Raw genomic sequence first — 27,277 nt, forward strand, 5'->3', positions numbered from 1 at the left:
AGTAACATTGTGGTCATACATCATTATACCGTAGTAACATTGTGGCCATACATGTCTTTGATGACATTTTATTATTTCACCCTTCTGTCATTAACGTAGTTAGTGAAAGGAGAGGAGGAGAGGAGAGAGGAGTAGTGGAAAGAGGAGAGAGAAGGAGAGGAGAGAGGTGTGGAAAGGAGGAGAGGAGAGAGGAGGAGAAGAGAGAATAAGGAGGAGATAAGAGGAGGAGAGAAGAGAGAAGGAGAGGAGAGAAGAGAGGAGGAGAGGAGAAAAGAGAGGAGGAGAGGAGAGAAGAGAAGAGAAGAGGAGATAAGAGGAGGAGAGAAGAGAGAAGAAGGAGGAGATAAGAGGAGGAGAGAAGAGAGGAGGAGAGGAGAGAAGAGAGGAGGAGAGGTCTTGGCTGAAGAAAAGAGCAAAGTCAGTGCTGATCAGTGATCAATAGTAATGACAGAAACAGAGGCCACTGGCTGCAGGGAAAGTAGCTAACGCAGGCAATACACTAACACACTGACCGCCTACACTATAATCACTACCACACACTGACCGCCTACACTATAATCACTAACACACACTGACCGCCTACACTATAATCACTACCACACACTGACAGCCTACACTATAATCACTACCACACTGACCGCCTACACTATAATCACTACCACACACTGACCGCCTACACTATAATCACTAACACACACTGACCGCCTACACTATAATCACTACCACACACTGACCGCCTACACTATAATCACTACCACACACTGACCGCCTACACTATAATCACTAACACACACTGACCGCCTACACTATAATCACTAACACACACTGACCGCCTACACTATAATCACTACCACACACTGACCGCCTACACTATAATCACTACCACACACTGACCGCCTACACTATAATCACTACCACACACTGACCGCCTACACTATAATCACTACCACACACTGACCGCCTACACTATAATCACTACCACACACTGACCGCCTACACTATAATCACTACCACACACTGACCGCCTACACTATAATCACTACCACACACTGACCGCCTACACTATAATCACTACCACACACTGACCGCCTACACTATAATCACTACCACACACTGACCGCCTACACTATAATCACTACCACACTGACCGCCTACACTATAATCACTACCACACACTGACCGCCTACACTATAATCACTACCACACACTGACCGCCTACACTATAATCACTACCACACACTGACCGCCTACACTATAATCACTACCACACACTGACCGCCTACACTATAATATCTACCACACACTGACCGCCTACACTATAATCACTACCACACACTGACCGCCTACACTATAATCACTACCACACACTGACCGCCTACACTATAATCACTACCACACACTGACCGCCTACACTATAATCACTACCACACACTGACCGCCTACACTATAATCACTACCACACACTGACCGCCTACACTATAATCACTACCACACTGACTGCCTACACTATAATCACTAACACACTGACCGCCTACACTATAATCACTACCACACACTGACCGCCTACACTATAATCACTAACACACACTGACCGCCTACACTATAATCACTAACACACTGACCGCCTACACTATAATCACTACCACACACTGACCGCCTACACTATAATCACTAACACACTGACCGCCTACACTATAATCACTACCACAAACTGACCGCCTACACTATAATCACTACCACAAACTGACCGCCTACACTATAATCACTACCACAAACTGACCGCCTACACTATAATCACTACCACACACTGACCGCCTACACTATAATCACTACCACACACTGACCGCCTACACTATAATCACTACCACACACTGACCGCCTACACTATAATCACTACCACACACTGACCGCCTACACTATAATCACTACCACACACTGACCGCCTACACTATAATCACTACCACACACTGACCGCCTACACTATAATCACTAACACACACTGACCGCCTACACTATAATCACTACCACACACTGACCGCCTACACTATAATCACTACCACACACTGACCGCCTACACTATAATCACTACCACACACTGACCGCCTACACTATAATCACTACCACACACTGACCGCCTACACTATAATCACTACCACACACCGACCGCCTACACTATAATCACTACCACACACCGACCGCCTACACTATAATCACTACCACACACCGACCGCCTACACTATAATCACTGCCACACACCGACCGCCTACACTATAATCACTACCACACACCGACCGCCTACACTATAATCACTACCACACACTAACCGCCTACACTATAATCACTACCACACACTGACCGCCTACACTATAATCACTACCACACACTGACCGCCTACACTATAATCACTACCACACACTGACCGCCTACACTATAATCACTACCACACACTGACCGCCTACACTATAATCACTACCACACACTGACCGCCTACACTATAATCACTACCACACACTGACCGCCTACACTATAATCACTAACACACACTGACCGCCTACACTATAATCACTAACACACACTGACCGCCTACACTATAATCACTGCCCGCCTACACTATAATCACTGCCACACTGACCGCCTACACTATAATCACTGCCACACACTGACCGACTACACTATAATCACTACCACACACTGACCGCCTACACTATAATCACTACCACACACTGACCGCCTACACTATAATCACTAACACACACTGACCGCCTACACTATAATCACTACCACACTGACCGCCTACACTATAATCACTACCACACACTGACCGCCTACACTATAATCACTACCTAACACTGACCGCCTACACTATAATCACTAACACACTGACCGCCTAAACTATTATCACTACCACACACTGACCGCCTACACTATAATCACTACCACACTGACCGCCTACACTATAATCACTACCACACTGACCGCCTACACTATAATCACTACCACACACTGACCGCATACACTATAATCACTACCACACACTGACCGCCTACACTATAATCACTAACACACTGACCGCCTACACTATAATCACTAACACACTGACCGCCTACACTATAATCACTGACACACTGACCGCCTACACTATAATCACTAACACACACTGACCGCCTACACTATAATCACTAACACACTGACCGCCTAAACTATAATCACTAACAAACTGACCGCCTACACTATAATCACTACCACACACTGACCGCCTACACTATAATCACTAACACACTGACCGCCTACACTATAATCACTAACACACTGACCGCCTACACTATAATCACTAACACACACTGACCGCCTACACTATAATCACTAACACACTGACCGCCTAAACTATAATCACTAACACACTGACCGCCTAAACTATAATCACTAACACACTGACCGCCTAAACTATAATCACTAACACACTGACCGCCTACACTATAATCACTACCACACTGACCGCCTACACTATAATCACTACCACACACTGACCGCCTACACTATAATCACTACCACACACTGACCGCCTACACTATAATCACTAACACAAACTGACCGCCTACACTATAATCACTACCACACACTGACCGCCTACACTATAATCACTACCACACACTGACCGCCTACACTATAATCACTAAAACACACTGACCGCCTACACTATAATCACTAACACACACTGACAGCCTACACTATAATCACTAACACACACTGACCGCCTACACTATAATCACTACCACACACTGACCGCCTACACTATAATCACTAACACACACTGACCGCCTACACTATAATCACTAACACACACTGACCGCCTACACTATAATCACTAACACACACTGACCGCCTACACTATAATCACTGTTACGTTCCCCAGTTTCTGTGTTCTGTTTTGTATTTGAGTGTGTGTTTCAGGAGATGGCTTCCTGAAGTACTCCCCAACCAGCTGATTGGTCACCCCCAGGCTAATTGGTGATTGGAGCTGACCCCGCCCCCTCGTCAAGAAGCAGCTGACTCTAATCACCATTGCCACCTGAAGATAAAAGCCAGTGTTCTGCCCAGGAGAGGGAAGGGAGAGAGAGGAGATGAGATTTGGAGTAGAGATTTGGAGATTGAGAGAGAAAAATTAGATTGTGATATAGTGTGGGTTGTGTATCAGAAAGTGTGGTATGTACTGTTGTTGTTGGTAGCAGTTTTTCTATGTCCTGTGTTTGAGTGTTTGTGAAATCATTAATAATTACTCTGTTTCATGTGTTCCCAGGGGGGAAGGAGAAGGCACTTTGGGAGTGCTTAGGCAAGAGGCCCGCGGGCATACATATACCCGTAGCATATTTACTGTCTAGGCACACTAGGTAAGACCTGGGCGGACCACCCCCTGTATTTTGGTTAGGGCACCAGACGGTGCTAAGTTAGGTAAGTTAAGTGGGTAGGCAGGTTAGATAGGAGAGGGGGAACTTTGATATTTACTTTCTTTGCTTTGGTTCCGTCCAGCCCCTTTTCCCCATATTACCGTGTAAGAAAATAAATTCTAGTAAACGGTAAAATCTGCTGTTGTGTCATCCTTGCTCGCACCTACAGTCCATACCTCTTGCACTTCAGAGAGTTGAGTTGTAGCAGGGAGTTGCGTTCCCTCTTCTCAGAGGCGTGCGTAACAATCACTAACACAAACTGACCGCCTACACTATAATCACTAACACACACTGACCGCCTACACTATAATCACTGCCACACACTGACCGCCTACACTATAATCACTACCACACACTGACCGCCTACACTATAATCACTAAAACACACTGACCGCCTAAACTATAATCACTAACACATACTGACCGCCTACACTATAATCACTACCACACACTGACCGCCTACACTATAATCACTACCACACACTGACCGCCTACACTATAATCACTACCACACACTGACCGCCTACACTATAATCACTACCACACACTGACCGCCTACACTATAATCACTAACACACTGACCGCCTACACTATAATCACTAACACACACTGACCGCCTACACTATAATCACTAACACACACTGACCGCCTACACTATAATCACTAACACACACTGACCGCCTACACTATAATCACTAACACACTGACCGCCTACACTATAATCACTAACACACTGACCGCCTACACTATAATCACTAAAACACACTGACCGCCTACACTATAATCACTACCACACACTGACCGCCTACACTATAATCACTAACACACTGACCGCCTACACTATAATCACTACCACACATTGACCGCCTAAACTATAATCACTACCACACATTGACCGCCTAAACTATAATCACTACCACACACTGACCGCCTAAACTATAATCACTACCACACACTGACCGCCTAAACTATAATCACTACCACACACTGACCGCCTACACTATAATCACTACCACACACTGACCGCCTACACTATAATCACTACCACACTGACCGCCTACACTATAATCACTACCACACATTGACCGCCTAAACTATAATCACTACCACACACTGACCGCCTACACTATAATCACTACCACACACTGACCGCCTACACTATAATCACTAACACACACTGACCGCCTACACTATAATCACTAACACACTGACCGCCTACACTATAATCACTAACACACTGACCGCCTACACTATAATCACTAACACACTGACCGCCTACACTATAATCACTACCACACTGACCGCCTACACTATAATCACTACCACACACTGACCGCCTACACTATAATCACTACCACACACTGACCGCCTACACTGTAATCACTAACACACTGACCGCCTAAACTATAATCACTAACACACTGACCGCCTACACTATAATCACTAACACACACTGACCGCCTACACTATAATCACTAACACACACTGACCGCCTACACTATAATCACTAACACACACTGACCGCCTACACTATAATCACTGTTACGTTCCCCAGTTTCTGTGTTCTGTTTTGTATTTGAGTGTGTGTTTCAGGAGATGGCTTCCTGAAGTACTCCCCAACCAGCTGATTGGTCAACCCCAGGCTAATTGGTGATTGGAGCTGACCCCGCCCCCTCGTCAAGAAGCAGCTGACTCTAATCACCATTGCCACCTGAAGATAAAAGCCAGTGTTCTGCCCAGGAGAGGGAAGGGAGAGAGAGGAGATGAGATTTGGAGTAGAGATTTGGAGATTGAGAGAGAAAAATTAGATTGTGATATAGTGTGGGTTGTGTATCAGAAAGTGTGGTATGTACTGTTGTTGTTGGTAGCAGTTTTTCTATGTCCTGTGTTTGAGTGTTTGTGAAATCATTAATAATTACTCTGTTTCATGTGTTCCCAGGGGGGAAGGAGAAGGCACTTTGGGAGTGCTTAGGCAAGAGGCCCGCGGGCATACATATACCCGTAGCATATTTACTGTCTAGGCACACTAGGTAAGACCTGGGCGGACCACCCCCTGTATTTTGGTTAGGGCACCAGACGGTGCTAAGTTAGGTAAGTTAAGTGGGTAGGCAGGTTAGATAGGAGAGGGGGAACTTTGATATTTACTTTCTTTGCTTTGGTTCCGTCCAGCCCCTTTTCCCCATATTACCGTGTAAGAAAATAAATTCTAGTAAACGGTAAAATCTGCTGTTGTGTCATCCTTGCTCGCACCTACAGTCCATACCTCTTGCACTTCAGAGAGTTGAGTTGTAGCAGGGAGTTGCGTTCCCTCTTCTCAGAGGCGTGCGTAACAATCACTAACACAAACTGACCGCCTACACTATAATCACTAACACATACTGACCGCCTACACTATAATCACTAACACACACTGACCGCCTACACTATAATCACTACCACACACTGACCGCCTACACTATAATCACTACCACACACTGACCGCCTACACTATAATCACTAACACACACTGACCGCCTACACTATAATCACTAACACACACTGACCGCCTACACTATAATCACTAACACACTGACCGCCTACACTATAATCACTAACACACTGACCGCCTACACTATAATCACTACCACACACTGACCGCCTACACTATAATCACTAACACACTGACCGCCTACACTATAATCACTACCACACATTGACCGCCTAAACTATAATCACTACCACACATTGACCGCCTAAACTATAATCACTACCACACACTGACCGCCTAAACTATAATCACTACCACACACTGACCGCCTAAACTATAATCACTACCACACACTGACCGCCTACACTATAATCACTACCACACACTGACCGCCTACACTATAATCACTACCACACTGACCGCCTACACTATAATCACTACCACACATTGACCGCCTAAACTATAATCACTACCACACACTGACCGCCTACACTATAATCACTACCACACACTGACCGCCTACACTATAATCACTAACACACACTGACCGCCTACACTATAATCACTAACACACTGACCGCCTACACTATAATCACTAACACACTGACCGCCTACACTATAATCACTACCACACTGACCGCCTACACTATAATCACTACCACACACTGACCGCCTACACTATAATCACTACCACACACTGACCGCCGACACTGTAATCACTAACACACACTGACCGCCTACACTGTAATCACTAACACACACTGACCGCCTACACTGTAATCACTAACACACACTGACCGCCTACACTATAATCACTGCCACACACTGACCGCCTACACTATAATCACTGCCACACACTGACCGCCTACACTATAATCACTGCCACATACTGACCGCCTACACTATAATCACTACCACACACTGACCGCCTACACTATAATCACTAACACACTGACCGCCTACACTATAATCACTAACACACACTGACCGCCTACACTATAATCACTAACACACACTGACCGCCTACACTATAATCACTAACACACACTGACCGCCTACACTATAATCACTACCACACACTGACCGCCTACACTATAATCACTACCACACACTGACCGCCTACACTATAATCACTACCACACACTGACCGCCTACACTATAATCACTACCACACACTGACCGCCTACACTATAATCACTAACACACTGACCGCCTACACTATAATCACTACTACACACTGACCGCCTAAACTATAATCACTACCACACACTGACCGCCTACACTATAATCACTACCACACACTGACCGCCTACACTATAATCACTAACACACACTGACCGCCTACACTATAATCACTAACGCACTGACCGCCTACACTATAATCACTAACACACTGACCGCCTACACTGTAATCACTACCACACACTGACCGCCTACACTATAATCACTAACACACACTGACCGCCTACACTATAATCACTACCACACACTGACCGCCTACACTATAATCACTAACACACACTGACCGCCTACACTATAATCACTAACACACACTGACCGCCTACACTATAATCACTAACACACACTGACCGCCTACACTATAATCACTACCACACACTGACCGCCTACACTATAATCACTAACACACTGACCGCCTACACTATAATCACTACCACACACTGACCGCCTACACTATAATCACTAACACACTGACCGCCTACACTATAATCACTACCACAAACTGACCGCCTACACTATAATCACTACCACAAACTGACCGCCTACACTATAATCACTACCACAAACTGACCGCCTACACTATAATCACTACCACACACTGACCGCCTACACTATAATCACTACCACACACTGACCGCCTACACTATAATCACTACCACACACTGACCGCCTACACTATAATCACTACTACACACTGACCGCCTACACTATAATCACTACCACACACTGACCGCCTACACTATAATCACTACCACACACTGACCGCCTACACTATAATCACTACCACACACTGACCGCCTACACTATAATCACTACCACACACTGACCGCCTACACTATAATCACTACCACACACTGACCGCCTACACTATAATCACTACCACACACTGACCGCCTACACTATAATCACTACCACACACCGACCGCCTACACTATAATCACTACCACACACCGACCGCCTACACTATAATCACTAACACACTGACCGCCTACACTATAATCACTACCACACACTGACCGCCTACACTATAATCACTAACACACTGACCGCCTACACTATAATCACTACCACAAACTGACCGCCTACACTATAATCACTACCACAAACTGACCGCCTACACTATAATCACTACCACAAACTGACCGCCTACACTATAATCACTACCACACACTGACCGCCTACACTATAATCACTACCACACACTGACCGCCTACACTATAATCACTACCACACACTGACCGCCTACACTATAATCACTACTACACACTGACCGCCTACACTATAATCACTACCACACACTGACCGCCTACACTATAATCACTACCACACACTGACCGCCTACACTATAATCACTACCACACACTGACCGCCTACACTATAATCACTACCACACACTGACCGCCTACACTATAATCACTACCACACACTGACCGCCTACACTATAATCACTACCACACACTGACCGCCTACACTATAATCACTACCACACACCGACCGCCTACACTATAATCACTACCACACACCGACCGCCTACACTATAATCACTACCACACACCGACCGCCTACACTATAATCACTACCACACACCGACCGCCTACACTATAATCACTGCCACACACCGACCGCCTACACTATAATCACTACCACACACCGACCGCCTACACTATAATCACTACCACACACTGACCGCCTACACTATAATCACTACCACACACTGACCGCCTACACTATAATCACTACCACACACTGACCGCCTACACTATAATCACTACCACACACTGACCGCCTACACTATAATCACTACCACACACTGACCGCCTACACTATAATCACTACCACACACTGACCGCCTACACTATAATCACTACCACACACTGACCGCCTACACTATAATCACTAACACACACTGACCGCCTACACTATAATCACTAACACACACTGACCGCCTACACTATAATCACTGCCACACTGACCGCCTACACTATAATCACTGCCACACACTGACCGCCTACACTATAATCACTACCACACACTGACCGCCTACACTATAATCACTACCACACACTGACCGCCTACACTATAATCACTAACACACACTGACCGCCTACACTATAATCACTACCACACTGACCGCCTACACTATAATCACTACCACACACTGACCGCCTACACTATAATCACTACCACACACTGACCGCCTACACTATAATCACTAACACACTGACCGCCTAAACTATTATCACTACCACACACTGACCGCCTACACTATAATCACTACCACACTGACCGCCTACACTATAATCACTACCACACTGACCGCCTACACTATAATCACTACCACACACTGACCGCCTACACTATAATCACTACCACACACTGACCGCCTACACTATAATCACTAACACACTGACCGCCTACACTATAATCACTACCACACTGACCGCCTACACTATAATCACTGACACACTGACCGCCTACACTATAATCACTAACACACTGACCGCCTACACTATAATCACTAACACACACTGACCGCCTACACTATAATCACTAACACACTGACCGCCTAAACTATAATCACTAACACACTGACCGCCTAAACTATAATCACTAACACACTGACCGCCTAAACTATAATCACTACCACACTGACCGCCTACACTATAATCACTACCACACACTGACCGCCTACACTATAATCACTACCACACACTGACCGCCTACACTATAATCACTACCACACACTGACCGCCTACACTATAATCACTAACACAAACTGACCGCCTACACTATAATCACTACCACACACTGACCGCCTACACTATAATCACTACCACACACTGACCGCCTACACTATAATCACTAACACACTGACCGCCTAAACTATAATCACTAACACACTGACCGCCTAAACTATAATCACTAACACACTGACCGCCTACACTATAATCACTACCACACACTGACCGCCTACACTATAATCACTACCACACACTGACCGCCTACACTATAATCACTACCACACACTGACCGCCTACACTATAATCACTAACACAAACTGACCGCCTACACTATAATCACTACCACACACTGACCGCCTACACTATAATCACTACCACACACTGACCGCCTACACTATAATCACTAAAACACACTGACCGCCTACACTATAATCACTAAAACACACTGACCGCCTACACTATAATCACTAACACACACTGACAGCCTACACTATAATCACTAACACACACTGACCGCCTACACTATAATCACTACCACACACTGACCGCCTACACTATAATCACTAACACACACTGACCGCCTACACTATAATCACTAACACACACTGACCGCCTACACTATAATCACTAACACACACTGACCGCCTACACTATAATCACTGTTACGTTCCCCAGTTTCTGTGTTCTGTTTTGTATTTGAGTGTGTGTTTCAGGAGATGGCTTCCTGAAGTACTCCCCAACCAGCTGATTGGTCAACCCCAGGCTAATTGGTGATTGGAGCTGACCCCGCCCCCTCGTCAAGAAGCAGCTGACTCTAATCACCATTGCCACCTGAAGATAAAAGCCAGTGTTCTGCCCAGGAGAGGGAAGGGAGAGAGAGGAGATGAGATTTGGAGTAGAGATTTGGAGATTGAGAGAGAAAAATTAGATTGTGATATAGTGTGGGTTGTGTATCAGAAAGTGTGGTATGTACTGTTGTTGTTGGTAGCAGTTTTTCTATGTCCTGTGTTTGAGTGTTTGTGAAATCATTAATAATTACTCTGTTTCATGTGTTCCCAGGGGGGAAGGAGAAGGCACTTTGGGAGTGCTTAGGCAAGAGGCCCGCGGGCATACATATACCCGTAGCATATTTACTGTCTAGGCACACTAGGTAAGACCTGGGCGGACCACCCCCTGTATTTTGGTTAGGGCACCAGACGGTGCTAAGTTAGGTAAGTTAAGTGGGTAGGCAGGTTAGATAGGAGAGGGGGAACTTTGATATTTACTTTCTTTGCTTTGGTTCCGTCCAGCCCCTTTTCCCCATATTACCGTGTAAGAAAATAAATTCTAGTAAACGGTAAAATCTGCTGTTGTGTCATCCTTGCTCGCACCTACAGTCCATACCTCTTGCACTTCAGAGAGTTGAGTTGTAGCAGGGAGTTGCGTTCCCTCTTCTCAGAGGCGTGCGTAACAATCACTAACACAAACTGACCGCCTACACTATAATCACTGCCACACACTGACCGCCTACACTATAATCACTGCCACACACTGACCGCCTACACTATAATCACTACCACACACTGACCGCCTACACTATAATCACTAAAACACACTGACCGCCTAAACTATAATCACTAACACATACTGACCGCCTACACTATAATCACTAACACACACTGACCGCCTACACTATAATCACTACCACACACTGACCGCCTACACTATAATCACTACCACACACTGACCGCCTACACTATAATCACTACCACACACTGACCGCCTACACTATAATCACTAACACACTGACCGCCTACACTATAATCACTAACACACACTGACCGCCTATACTATAATCACTAACACACACTGACCGCCTACACTATAATCACTAACACACACTGACCGCCTACACTATAATCACTAACACACTGACCGCCTACACTATAATCACTAACACACTGACCGCCTACACTATAATCACTAAAACACACTGACCGCCTACACTATAATCACTACCACACACTGACCGCCTACACTATAATCACTACCACACATTGACCGCCTAAACTATAATCACTACCACACATTGACCGCCTAAACTATAATCACTACCACACACTGACCGCCTAAACTATAATCACTACCACACACTGACCGCCTACACTATAATCACTACCACACACTGACCGCCTACACTATAATCACTACCACACTGACCGCCTACACTATAATCACTACCACACATTGACCGCCTAAACTATAATCACTACCACACACTGACCGCCTACACTATAATCACTACCACACACTGACCGCCTACACTATAATCACTAACACACACTGACCGCCTACACTATAATCACTAACACACTGACCGCCTACACTATAATCACTAACACACACTGACCGCCTACACTATAATCACTAACACACACTGACCGCCTACACTATAATCACTAACACACACTGACAGCCTACACTATAATCACTACCACACACTGACCGCCTACACTATAATCACTACCACACACTGACCGCCTACACTATAATCACTACCACACACTGACCGCCTACACTATAATCACTACCACACACTGACCGCCTACACTATAATCACTACCACACACTGACCGCCTACACTATAATCACTAACACACTGACCGCCTACACTATAATCACTACTACACACTGACCGCCTAAACTATAATCACTACCACACACTGACCGCCTACACTATAATCACTACCACACACTGACCGCCTACACTATAATCACTAACACACACTGACCGCCTACACTATAATCACTAACGCACTGACCGCCTACACTATAATCACTAACACACTGACCGCCTACACTATAATCACTACCACACACTGACCGCCTACACTATAATCACTAACACACACTGACCGCCTACACTATAATCACTACCACACACTGACCGCCTACACTATAATCACTAACACACACTGACCGCCTACACTATAATCACTAACACACACTGACCGCCTACACTATAATCACTAACACATACTGACCGCCTACACTATAATCACTACCACACACTGACCGCCTACACTATAATCACTACCACACACTGACCGCCTACACTATAATCACTACCACACACTGACCGCCTACACTATAATCACTACCACACACTGACCGCCTACACTATAATCACTACCACACACTGACCGCCTACACTATAATCACTACTACACTGACCGCCTACACTATAATCACTACTACACACTGACCGCCTAAACTATAATCACTACCACACACTGACCGCCTACACTATAATCACTACCACACACTGACCGCCTAAACTATAATCACTAACACACTGACCGCCTAAACTATAATCACTAACACACTGACCGCCTACACTATAATCACTAACACACTGACCGCCTACACTATAATCACTAACACACACTGACCGCCTACACTATAATCACTACCACACACTGACCGCCTACACTATAATCACTGCCACATACTGACCGCCTACACTATAATCACTACCACACACTGACCGCCTACACTATAATCACTAACACACTGACCGCCTAAACTATAATCACTAACACACTGACCGCCTAAACTATAATCACTAACACACTGACCGCCTACACTATAATCACTAACACACTGACCGCCTACACTATAATCACTAACACACACTGACCGCCTACACTATAATCACTACCACACACTGACCGCCTACACTATAATCACTACCACACACTGACCGCCTACACTATAATCACTACCACACACTGACCGCCTACACTATAATCACTACCACACACTGACCGCCTACACTATAATCACTACCACACACTGACCGCCTACACTATAATCACTACCACACACTGACCGCCTACACTATAATCACTAACACACTGACCGCCTACACTATAATCACTACTACACACTGACCGCCTAAACTATAATCACTACCACACACTGACCGCCTACACTATAATCACTACCACACACTGACCGCCTACACTATAATCACTAACACACACTGACCGCCTACACTATAATCACTAACGCACTGACCGCCTACACTATAATCACTAACGCACTGACCGCCTACACTATAATCACTACCACACACTGACCGCCTACACTATAATCACTAACACACACTGACCGCCTACACTATAATCACTACCACACACTGACCGCCTACACTATAATCACTAACACACACTGACCGCCTACACTATAATCACTAACACACACTGACCGCCTACACTATAATCACTAACACATACTGACCGCCTACACTATAATCACTAACACACACTGACCGCCTACACTATAATCACTACCACACACTGACCGCCTACACTATAATCACTACCACACACTGACCGCCTAAACTATAATCACTACCACACACTGACCGCCTACACTATAATCACTACCACACACTGACCGCCTACACTATAATCACTAACACACACTGACCGCCTACACTATAATCACTAACACACTGACCGCCTACACTATAATCACTAACACACTGACCGCCTACACTATAATCACTAACACACTGACCGCCTACACTATAATCACTACCACACACTGACCGCCTACACTATAATCACTACCACACACTGACCGCCTACACTATAATCACTACCACACACTGACCGCCTACACTATAATCACTACCACACACTGACCGCCTACACTATAATCACTACCACACACTGACCGCCTACACTGTAATCACTAACACACACTGACCGCCTACACTGTAATCACTAACACACTGACCGCCTACACTGTAATCACTAACACACACTGACCGCCTACACTATAATCACTAACACACACTGACCGCCTACACTATAATCACTAACACACACTGACCGCCTACACTATAATCACTAACACACTGACCGCCTACACTATAATCACTGCCACATACTGACCGCCTACACTATAATCACTAACACATACTGACCGCCTACACTATAATCACTAACACACACTGACCGCCTACACTATAATCACTACCACACACTGACCGCCTACACTATAATCACTAACACACACTGACCGCCTACACTATAATCACTAACACACACTGACCGCCTACACTATAATCACTACCACACACTGACCGCCTACACTATAATCACTACCACACACTGACCGCCTACACTATAATCACTACCACACACTGACCGCCTACACTATAATCACTACCACACACTGACCGCCTAAACTATAATCACTACCACACACTGACCGCCTAAACTATAATCACTACCACACACTGACCGCCTACACTATAATCACTACCACACACTGAGCGCCTACACTATAATCACTACCACACACTGACCGCCTACACTATAATCACTACCACACACTGACCGCCTACACTATAATCACTAACACACACTGACCGCCTACACTATAATCACTACCACACACTGAACGCCTACACTATAATCACTAACACACACTGACCGCCTAAACTATAATCACTAACACACTGACCGCCTAAACTATAATCACTACCACACACTGACCGCCTACACTATAATCACTACCACACACTGACCGCCTACACTATAATCACTACCACACACTGACCGCCTAAACTATAATCACTACCACACACTGACCGCCTACACTATAATCACTAACACACTGACCGCCTAAACTATAATCACTAACACACTGACCGCCTACACTATAATCACTACCACACACTGACCGCCTACACTATAATCACTAACACACACTGACCGCCTACACTATAATCACTGCCACACACTGACCGCCTACACTATAATCACTACCACACACTGACCGCCTACACTATAATCACTACCACACTGACCGCCTACACTATAATCACTACCACACAATGACCGCCTACACTATAATCACTACCACACACTGACCGCCTACACTATAATCACTACCACACACTGACCGCCTACACTATAATCAGTAACACACTGACCGCCTACACTATAATCACTACCACACACTGACCGCCTACACTATAATCACTAACACACACTGACCGCCTACACTATAATCACTAACACACACTGACCGCCTACACTATAATCACTACCACACACTGACCGCCTACACTATAATCACTAAAACACACTGACCGCCTACACTATAATCACTACCACACACTGACCGCCTACACTATAATCACTACCACACACTGACCGCCTACACTATAATCATTAACACACACTGACCGCCTACACTATAATCACTAACACACACTGACCGCCTACACTATAATCACTGCCACACTGACCGCCTACACTATAATCACTGCCACACACTGACCGCCTACACTATAATCACTACCACACACTGACCGCCTACACTATAATCACTACCACACACTGACCGCCTACACTATAATCACTACCACACTGACCGCCTACACTATAATCACTACCACACACTGACCGCCTACACTATAATCACTACCACACACTGACCGCCTACACTATAATCACTACCACACACTGACCGCCTACACTATAATCACTACCACACACTGACCGCCTACACTATAATCACTAACACACTGACCGCCTACACTATAATCACTACTACACACTGACCGCCTACACTATAATCACTACCACACACTGACCGCCTACACTATAATCACTACCACACACTGACCGCCTACACTATAATCACTAACACACACTGACCGCCTACACTATAATCACTAACGCACACTGACCGCCTACACTATAATCACTAACGCACTGACCGCCTACACTATAATCACTAACACACTGACCGCCTACACTATAATCACTACCACACACTGACCGCCTACACTATAATCACTACCACACACTGACCGCCTACACTATAATCACTACCACACACTGACCGCCTACACTATAATCACTACCACACACTGACCGCCTACACTATAATCACTAACACACACTGACCGCCTACACTATAATCACTAACACATACTGACCGCCTACACTATAATCACTACCACACACTGACCGCCTACACTATAATCACTACCACACACTGACCGCCTACACTATAATCACTACCACACACTGACCGCCTACACTATAATCACTACCACACACTGACCGCCTACACTATAATCACTACCACACACTGACCGCCTACACTATAATCACTACTACACTGACCGCCTACACTATAATCACTACTACACACTGACAGCCTAAACTATAATCACTACCACACACTGACCGCCTACACTATAATCACTACCACACACTGACCGCCTAAACTATAATCACTAACACACTGACCGCCTAAACTATAATCACTAACACACTGACCGCCTACACTATAATCACTAACACACTGACCGCCTACACTATAATCACTAACACACACTGACCGCCTACACTATAATCACTACCACACACTGACCGCCTACACTATAATCACTGCCACATACTGACCGCCTACACTATAATCACTACCACACACTGACCGCCTACACTATAATCACTAACACACTGACCGCCTAAACTATAATCACTAACACACTGACCGCCTAAACTATAATCACTAACACACTGACCGCCTACACTATAATCACTAACACACTGACCGCCTACACTATAATCACTAACACACACTGACCGCCTACACTATAATCACTACCACACACTGACCGCCTACACTATAATCACTACCACACACTGACCGCCTACACTATAATCACTACCACACACTGACCGCCTACACTATAATCACTACCACACACTGACCGCCTACACTATAATCACTACCACACACTGACCGCCTACACTATAATCACTACCACACACTGACCGCCTACACTATAATCACTAACACACTGACCGCCTACACTATAATCACTACTACACACTGACCGCCTAAACTATAATCACTACCACACACTGACCGCCTACACTATAATCACTACCACACACTGACCGCCTACACTATAATCACTAACACACACTGACCGCCTACACTATAATCACTAACGCACTGACCGCCTACACTATAATCACTAACGCACTGACCGCCTACACTATAATCACTACCACACACTGACCGCCTACACTATAATCACTAACACACACTGACCGCCTACACTATAATCACTACCACACACTGACCGCCTACACTATAATCACTAACACACACTGACCGCCTACACTATAATCACTAACACACACTGACCGCCTACACTATAATCACTAACACATACTGACCGCCTACACTATAATCACTAACACACACTGACCGCCTACACTATAATCACTACCACACACTGACCGCCTACACTATAATCACTACCACACACTGACCGCCTAAACTATAATCACTACCACACACTGACCGCCTACACTATAATCACTACCACACACTGACCGCCTACACTATAATCACTAACACACACTGACCGCCTACACTATAATCACTAACACACTGACCGCCTACACTATAATCACTAACACACTGACCGCCTACACTATAATCACTAACACACTGACCGCCTACACTATAATCACTACCACACACTGACCGCCTACACTATAATCACTACCACACACTGACCGCCTACACTATAATCACTACCACACACTGACCGCCTACACTATAATCACTACCACACACTGACCGCCTACACTATAATCACTACCACACACTGACCGCCTACACTATAATCACTAACACACACTGACCGCCTACACTGTAATCACTAACACACTGACCGCCTACACTGTAATCACTAACACACACTGACCGCCTACACTATAATCACTAACACACACTGACCGCCTACACTATAATCACTAACACACACTGACCGCCTACACTATAATCACTAACACACACTGACCGCCTACACTATAATCACTAACACACTGACCGCCTACACTATAATCACTGCCACATACTGACCGCCTACACTATAATCACTACCACACACTGACCGCCTACACTATAATCACTACCACACACTGACCGCCTAAACTATATTCACTAACACACTGACCGCCTACACTATAATCACTAACACACTGACCGCCTACACTATAATCACTAACACACTGACCGCCTACACTATAATCACTAACACACTGACCGCCTACACTATAATCACTAACACACACTGACCGCCTACACTATAATCACTAACACATACTGACCGCCTACACTATAATCACTAACACACACTGACCGCCTACACTATAATCACTACCACACACTGACCGCCTACACTATAATCACTAACACACACTGACCGCCTACACTATAATCACTAACACACACTGACCGCCTACACTATAATCACTACCACACACTGACCGCCTACACTATAATCACTACCACACACTGACCGCCTACACTATAATCACTACCACACACTGACCGCCTACACTATAATCCCTACCACACACTGACCGCCTAAACTATAATCACTACCACACACTGACCGCCTAAACTATAATCACTACCACACACTGACCGCCTACACTATAATCACTACCACACACTGAGCGCCTACACTATAATCACTACCACACACTGACCGCCTACACTATAATCACTACCACACACTGACCGCCTACACTATAATCACTAACACACACTGACCGCCTACACTATAATCACTACCACACACTGAACGCCTACACTATAATCACTAACACACACTGACCGCCTAAACTATAATCACTAACACACTGACCGCCTAAACTATAATCACTACCACACACTGACCGCCTACACTATAATCACTACCACACACTGACCGCCTACACTATAATCACTACCACACACTGACCGCCTAAACTATAATCACTACCACACACTGACCGCCTACACTATAATCACTAACACACACTGACCGCCTACACTATAATCACTAACACACTGACCGCCTAAACTATAATCACTAACACACTGACCGCCTACACTATAATCACTACCACACACTGACCGCCTACACTATAATCACTAACACACACTGACCGCCTACACTATAATCACTGCCACACACTGACCGCCTACACTATAATCACTACCACACACTGACCGCCTACACTATAATCACTACCACACTGACCGCCTACACTATAATCACTACCACACAATGACCGCCTACACTATAATCACTACCACACACTGACCGCCTACACTATAATCACTACCACACACTGACCGCCTACACTATAATCAGTAACACACTGACCGCCTACACTATAATCACTACCACACACTGACCGCCTACACTATAATCACTAACACACACTGACCGCCTACACTATAATCACTAACACACACTGACCGCCTACACTATAATCACTACCACACACTGACCGCCTACACTATAATCACTAAAACACACTGACCGCCTACACTATAATCACTACCACACACTGACCGCCTACACTATAATCACTACCACACACTGACCGCCTACACTATAATCACTAACACACACTGACCGCCTACACTATAATCACTAACACACACTGACCGCCTACACTATAATCACTGCCACACTGACCGCCTACACTATAATCACTGCCACACACTGACCGCCTACACTATAATCACTACCACACACTGACCGCCTACACTATAATCACTACCACACACTGACCGCCTACACTATAATCACTAACACACACTGACCGCCTACACTATAATCACTACCACACTGACCGCCTACACTATAATCACTACCACACACTGACCGCCTACACTATAATCACTACCACACACTGACCGCCTACACTATAATCACTAACACACTGACCGCCTAAACTATTATCACTACCACACACTGACCGCCTACACTATAATCACTACCACACTGACCGCCTACACTATAATCACTACCACACTGACCGCCTACACTATAATCACTACCACACACTGACCGCCTACACTATAATCACTACCACACACTGACCGCCTACACTATAATCACTAACACACTGACCGCCTACACTATAATCACTAACACACTGACCGCCTACACTATAATCACTGACACACTGACCGCCTACACTATAATCACTAACACACACTGACCGCCTACACTATAATCACTAACACACTGACCGCCTAAACTATAATCACTAACAAACTGACCGCCTACACTATAATCACTACCACACACTGACCGCCTACACTATAATCACTAACACACTGACCGCCTACACTATAATCACTAACACACTGACCGCCTACACTATAATCACTAACACACACTGACCGCCTACACTATAATCACTAACACACTGACCGCCTAAACTATAATCACTAACACACTGACCGCCTAAACTATAATCACTAACACACTGACCGCCTAAACTATAATCACTAACACACTGACCGCCTACACTATAATCACTACCACACTGACCGCCTACACTATAATCACTACCACACACTGACCGCCTACACTATAATCACTACCACACACTGACCGCCTACACTATAATCACTAACACAAACTGACCGCCTACACTATAATCACTAACACACACTGACCGCCTACACTATAATCACTACCACACACTGACCGCCTACACTATAATCACTAAAACACACTGACCGCCTACACTATAATCACTAAAACACACTGACCGCCTACACTATAATCACTACCACACACTGACCGCCTACACTATAATCACTAACACACACTGACCGCCTACACTATAATCACTACCACACACTGACCGCCTACACTATAATCACTAACACACACTGACAGCCTACACTATAATCACTAACACACACTGACCGCCTACACTATAATCACTACCACACACTGACCGCCTACACTATAATCACTAACACACACTGACCGCCTACACTATAATCACTAACACACACTGACCGCCTACACTATAATCACTAACACACACTGACCGCCTACACTATAATCACTACCACACACTGAGCGCCTACACTATAATCACTACCACACACTGACCGCCTACACTATAATCACTACCACACACTGACCGCCTACACTATAATCACTAACACACACTGACCGCCTACACTATAATCACTACCACACACTGAACGCCTACACTATAATCACTAACACACACTGACCGCCTAAACTATAATCACTAACACACTGACCGCCTAAACTATAATCACTACCACACACTGACCGCCTACACTATAATCACTACCACACACTGACCGCCTACACTATAATCACTACCACACACTGACCGCCTAAACTATAATCACTACCACACACTGACCGCCTACACTATAATCACTAACACACACTGACCGCCTACACTATAATCACTAACACACTGACCGCCTAAACTATAATCACTAACACACTGACCGCCTACACTATAATCACTACCACACACTGACCGCCTACACTATAATCACTGCCACACACTGACCGCCTACACTATAATCACTGCCACACACTGACCGCCTACACTATAATCACTACCACACACTGACCGCCTACACTATAATCACTACCACACTGACCGCCTACACTATAATCACTACCACACACTGACCGCCTACACTATAATCACTACCACACACTGACCGCCTACACTATAATCACTACCACACACTGACCGCCTACACTATAATCAGTAACACACTGACCGCCTACACTATAATCACTACCACACACTGACCGCCTACACTATAATCACTAACACACACTGACCGCCTACACTATAATCACTAACACACACTGACCGCCTACACTATAATCACTACCACACACTGACCGCCTACACTATAATCACTAACACACACTGACCGCCTACACTATAATCACTACCACACACTGACCGCCTACACTATAATCACTAACAGAAAACGTTTCTAGCTGATAGACCCTGAGATTATGATGGCATACAACAGATACATTCACACCAAAACACACTGCACACACACCAGCAATCCACAGCATGGGAGATACACCTCCACGTGCCTCAAAGCATCAACCTGTGTATTAATACAGCCCTCTCCAAACACACCTCCATGTGCCTCAAAGCATCAACCTGTGTATTAATACAGCCCTCTCCAAACACACCTCCACGTGCCTCAAAGCATCAACCTGTGTATTAATACAGCCCTCTCCAAACACACCTCCACGTGCCTCAAAGCATCAACCTGTGTATTAATACAGCCCTCTCCAAACACACCTCCACGTGCCTCAAAGCATTAACCTGTGTATTAATACAGCCCTCTCCAAACACACCTCCAGCCGTGCAGCAGAGATGAAAGCGCTGGCAGAGAAACGCAGACAGTCGCTTTGACAACCACCGCACAGGGCTGAGAAACGCAGACAGTCGCTTTGACAACCAGCGCACAGGGCTGAGAAACGCAGACAGTCGCTTTGACAACCACCGCACAGGGCTGAGAAACGCAGACAGTCGCTTTGACAACCAGCGCACAGGGCTGAGAAACGCAGACAGTCGCTTTGACAACCACCGCACAGGGCTGAGAAACGCAGACAGACGCTTTGACAACCACCGCACAGGGCTGAGAAACGCAGACAGTCGCTTTGACAACCACCGCACAGGGCTGAGAAACGCAGACAGTCGCTTTGACAACCACCGCACAGGGCTGAGAAACGCAGACAGTCGCTTTGACAACCACCGCACAGGGCTGAGAAACGCAGACAGTCGCTTTGACAACCACCGCACAGGGCTGAGAAACGCAGACAGTCGCTTTGACAACCACAGCACAGGGCTGAGAAACGCAGACGGTCGCTTTGACAACCACCGCACAGGGCTGAGAAACGCAGACGGTCGCTTTGACAACCACCGCACAGGGCTGAGAAACGCAGACGGTCGCTTTGACAACCACCGCACAGGGCTGAGAAACGCAGTCGCTTTGACAACCACCGCACAGGGCTGAGAAACGCAGACAGTCGCTTTGACAACCACCGCACAGGGCTGAGAAACGCAGACAGTCGCTTTGACAACCACCGCACAGGGCTGAGAAACGCAGACAGTCGCTTTGACAACCACCGCACAGGGCTGAGAAACGCAGACAGTCGCTTTGACAACCACCGCACAGGGCTGAGAAACGCAGTCGCTTTGACAACCACCGCACAGGGCTGAGAAACGCAGTCGCTTTGACAACCACCGCACAGGGCTGAGAAACGCAGTCGCTTTGACAACCACCACACAGGGCTGAGAAACGCAGACAGTCGCTTTGACAACCACCGCACAGGGCTGAGAAACGCAGACAGTCGCTTTGACAACCACCGCACAGGGCTGAGAAACGCAGACAATCGCTTTGACAACCACCGCACAGGGCTGAGAAACGCAGACAGTCGCTTTGACAACCAGCGCACAGGGCTGAGAAACGCAGACAGTCGCTTTGACAACCACCGCACAGGGCTGAGAAACGCAGACAGTCGCTTTGACAACCACCGCACAGGGCTGAGAAACGCAGACAGACGCTTTGACAACCACCGCACAGGGCTGAGAAACGCAGACAGACGCTTTGACAACCACCGCACAGGGCTGAGAAACGCAGTCGCTTTGACAACCAGCGCACAGGGCTGAGAAACGCAGTCGCTTTGACAACCAGCGCACAGGGCTGAGAAACGCAGTCGCTTTGACAACCAGCGCACAGGGCTGAGAAACGCAGTCGCTTTGACAACCACCGCACAGGGCTGAGAAACGCAGACAGTCGCTTTGACAACCACCGCACAGGGCTGAGAAACGCAGACAGTCGCTTTGACAACCACCGCACAGGGCTGAGAAACGCAGACAGTCGCTTTGACAACCACCGCACAGGGCTGAGAAACGCAGACAGTCGCTTTGACAACCACCGCACAGGGCTGAGAAACGCAGACAGTCGCTTTGACAACCACAGCACAGGGCTGAGAAACGCAGACAGTCGCTTTGACAACCACCGCACAGGGCTGAAAAACGCAGACAGACGCTTTGACAACCACCGCACAGGGCTGAGAAACGCAGACAGTCGCTTTGACAACCAGCGCACAGGGCTGAGAAACGCAGACAGTCGCTTTGACAACCACCGCACAGGGCTGAGAAACGCAGACAGTCGCTTTGACAACCACAGCACAGGGCTGAGAAACGCAGACAGTCGCTTTGACAACCACCGCACAGGGCTGAGAAACGCAGACAGACGCTTTGACAACCACCGCACAGGGCTGAGAAACGCAGACAGACGCTTTGACAACCACTGCACAGGGCTGAGAAATGCGCCAAAGCCACCACCCTACACCCCAACACACAGACCACGCAATGTCAAGACGGACACACACCAACAGACTACATGCAGATTATGCACACACCAACAAACACAACCCACCCAGCCCTTATTCACACAAAGATACACCAGCTAAAACCAGCTCTAATTTATGCTCCTGCAGAAGCAAAAACACACACACACACGGTGGGCCCAGCCCTGCACTCACAGTCACAGATGCGTTTGCAGATGAGGCGCCTCATGCCTCCAGGAGGGCGTGGTTTTATGGCGCCCCCCTCTTCTCAGACCCGTACCCCAACACACACACACCCCTCAAAACAGGTCTAGATACACACACCTTAACTGCCATCCGAAAAACCCTCCACCCACACCACTGCCTGCATTTTCTCTCTCCTCCCTCTCTCTCATTCGCTCGATCGCTCTTCTCTCCTCCTTCCCTCCGTGGCCAGGCAGCCAATCAGTGCAGAAATTACATCATGGTGTAGCAGCCAGTGAGGAGGAAGGAGAGTGTGTGTGACGCCCCCAGAATATTAATATGGTTTCTCTAGCCTCCCTCACAGCAGCTAAGCTCATTACCATCGACATACACACCCAAACACACACCGCAGCATTGACAGCTTAACGCACACACTTTACAGTGTCTAATCATACTCTGATACCCATAACACACACACACACACACACACACACACACACACACACACACACACACACACACACACACACACACAGATAGAGAACAAAGGCTGAGTGGACTATAGTGGCTGTGGAGGTGTAGAGATGGACAGATCAGGGGTGAGAGGAAGGCAGAGGGGAGGAGTGGGGAGGATCACATCCCTCCAGCTGAAACCTGCTCTTTGAGTGTGTGTAGAGAGGCTCCACCTACCCACCCAACCTCAATCGCAATTCCATCTCACGTCGGAGTGTGTTAGGGTGCTGAGATCAGAGGTCAGGGTTCAGTGACCTAACACTTAATGAGAGAAGCTGCAGAGACACTGCAACAACCCGTATTACACCGCTATGACAACTATATTAACCCTTTCCTATAACCCTTTCTTTTAAAAAGTAATTTTGTCTCCAAAATTGTTTGAGTGATGGACTGTGGATGAAATATCCCAGCC

The 27,277-nt window shown here is 46.4% G+C and overlaps 1 protein-coding gene across 25 annotated transcripts in view; it reads right to left on the bottom strand.

Annotated features, from left to right (window-relative positions):
• The window catches only part of clasp2 (cytoplasmic linker associated protein 2), a 112,972-nt gene that overhangs the window by 47,299 nt on the left and 38,396 nt on the right, over nt 1-27,277 (bottom strand). The window contains exon 1 of one of the 25 annotated variants that reach the window (XM_055876567.1): nt 26,365-26,569. The exons of the other annotated variants lie outside the window; for them this stretch is intronic. Within the exon in view, the coding sequence (XP_055732542.1) occupies nt 26,365-26,398 (34 nt within the window). The 5' untranslated portion in view covers nt 26,399-26,569. Of the gene's footprint in view, nt 1-26,364; nt 26,570-27,277 lie in introns of those variants that run through there. 25 annotated transcript variants of the gene reach the window in all.

This window comes from Salvelinus fontinalis, chromosome 22 (assembly GCF_029448725.1).
Source record: "Salvelinus fontinalis isolate EN_2023a chromosome 22, ASM2944872v1, whole genome shotgun sequence".
Lineage (NCBI taxonomy): Eukaryota > Metazoa > Chordata > Actinopteri > Salmoniformes > Salmonidae > Salvelinus > Salvelinus fontinalis.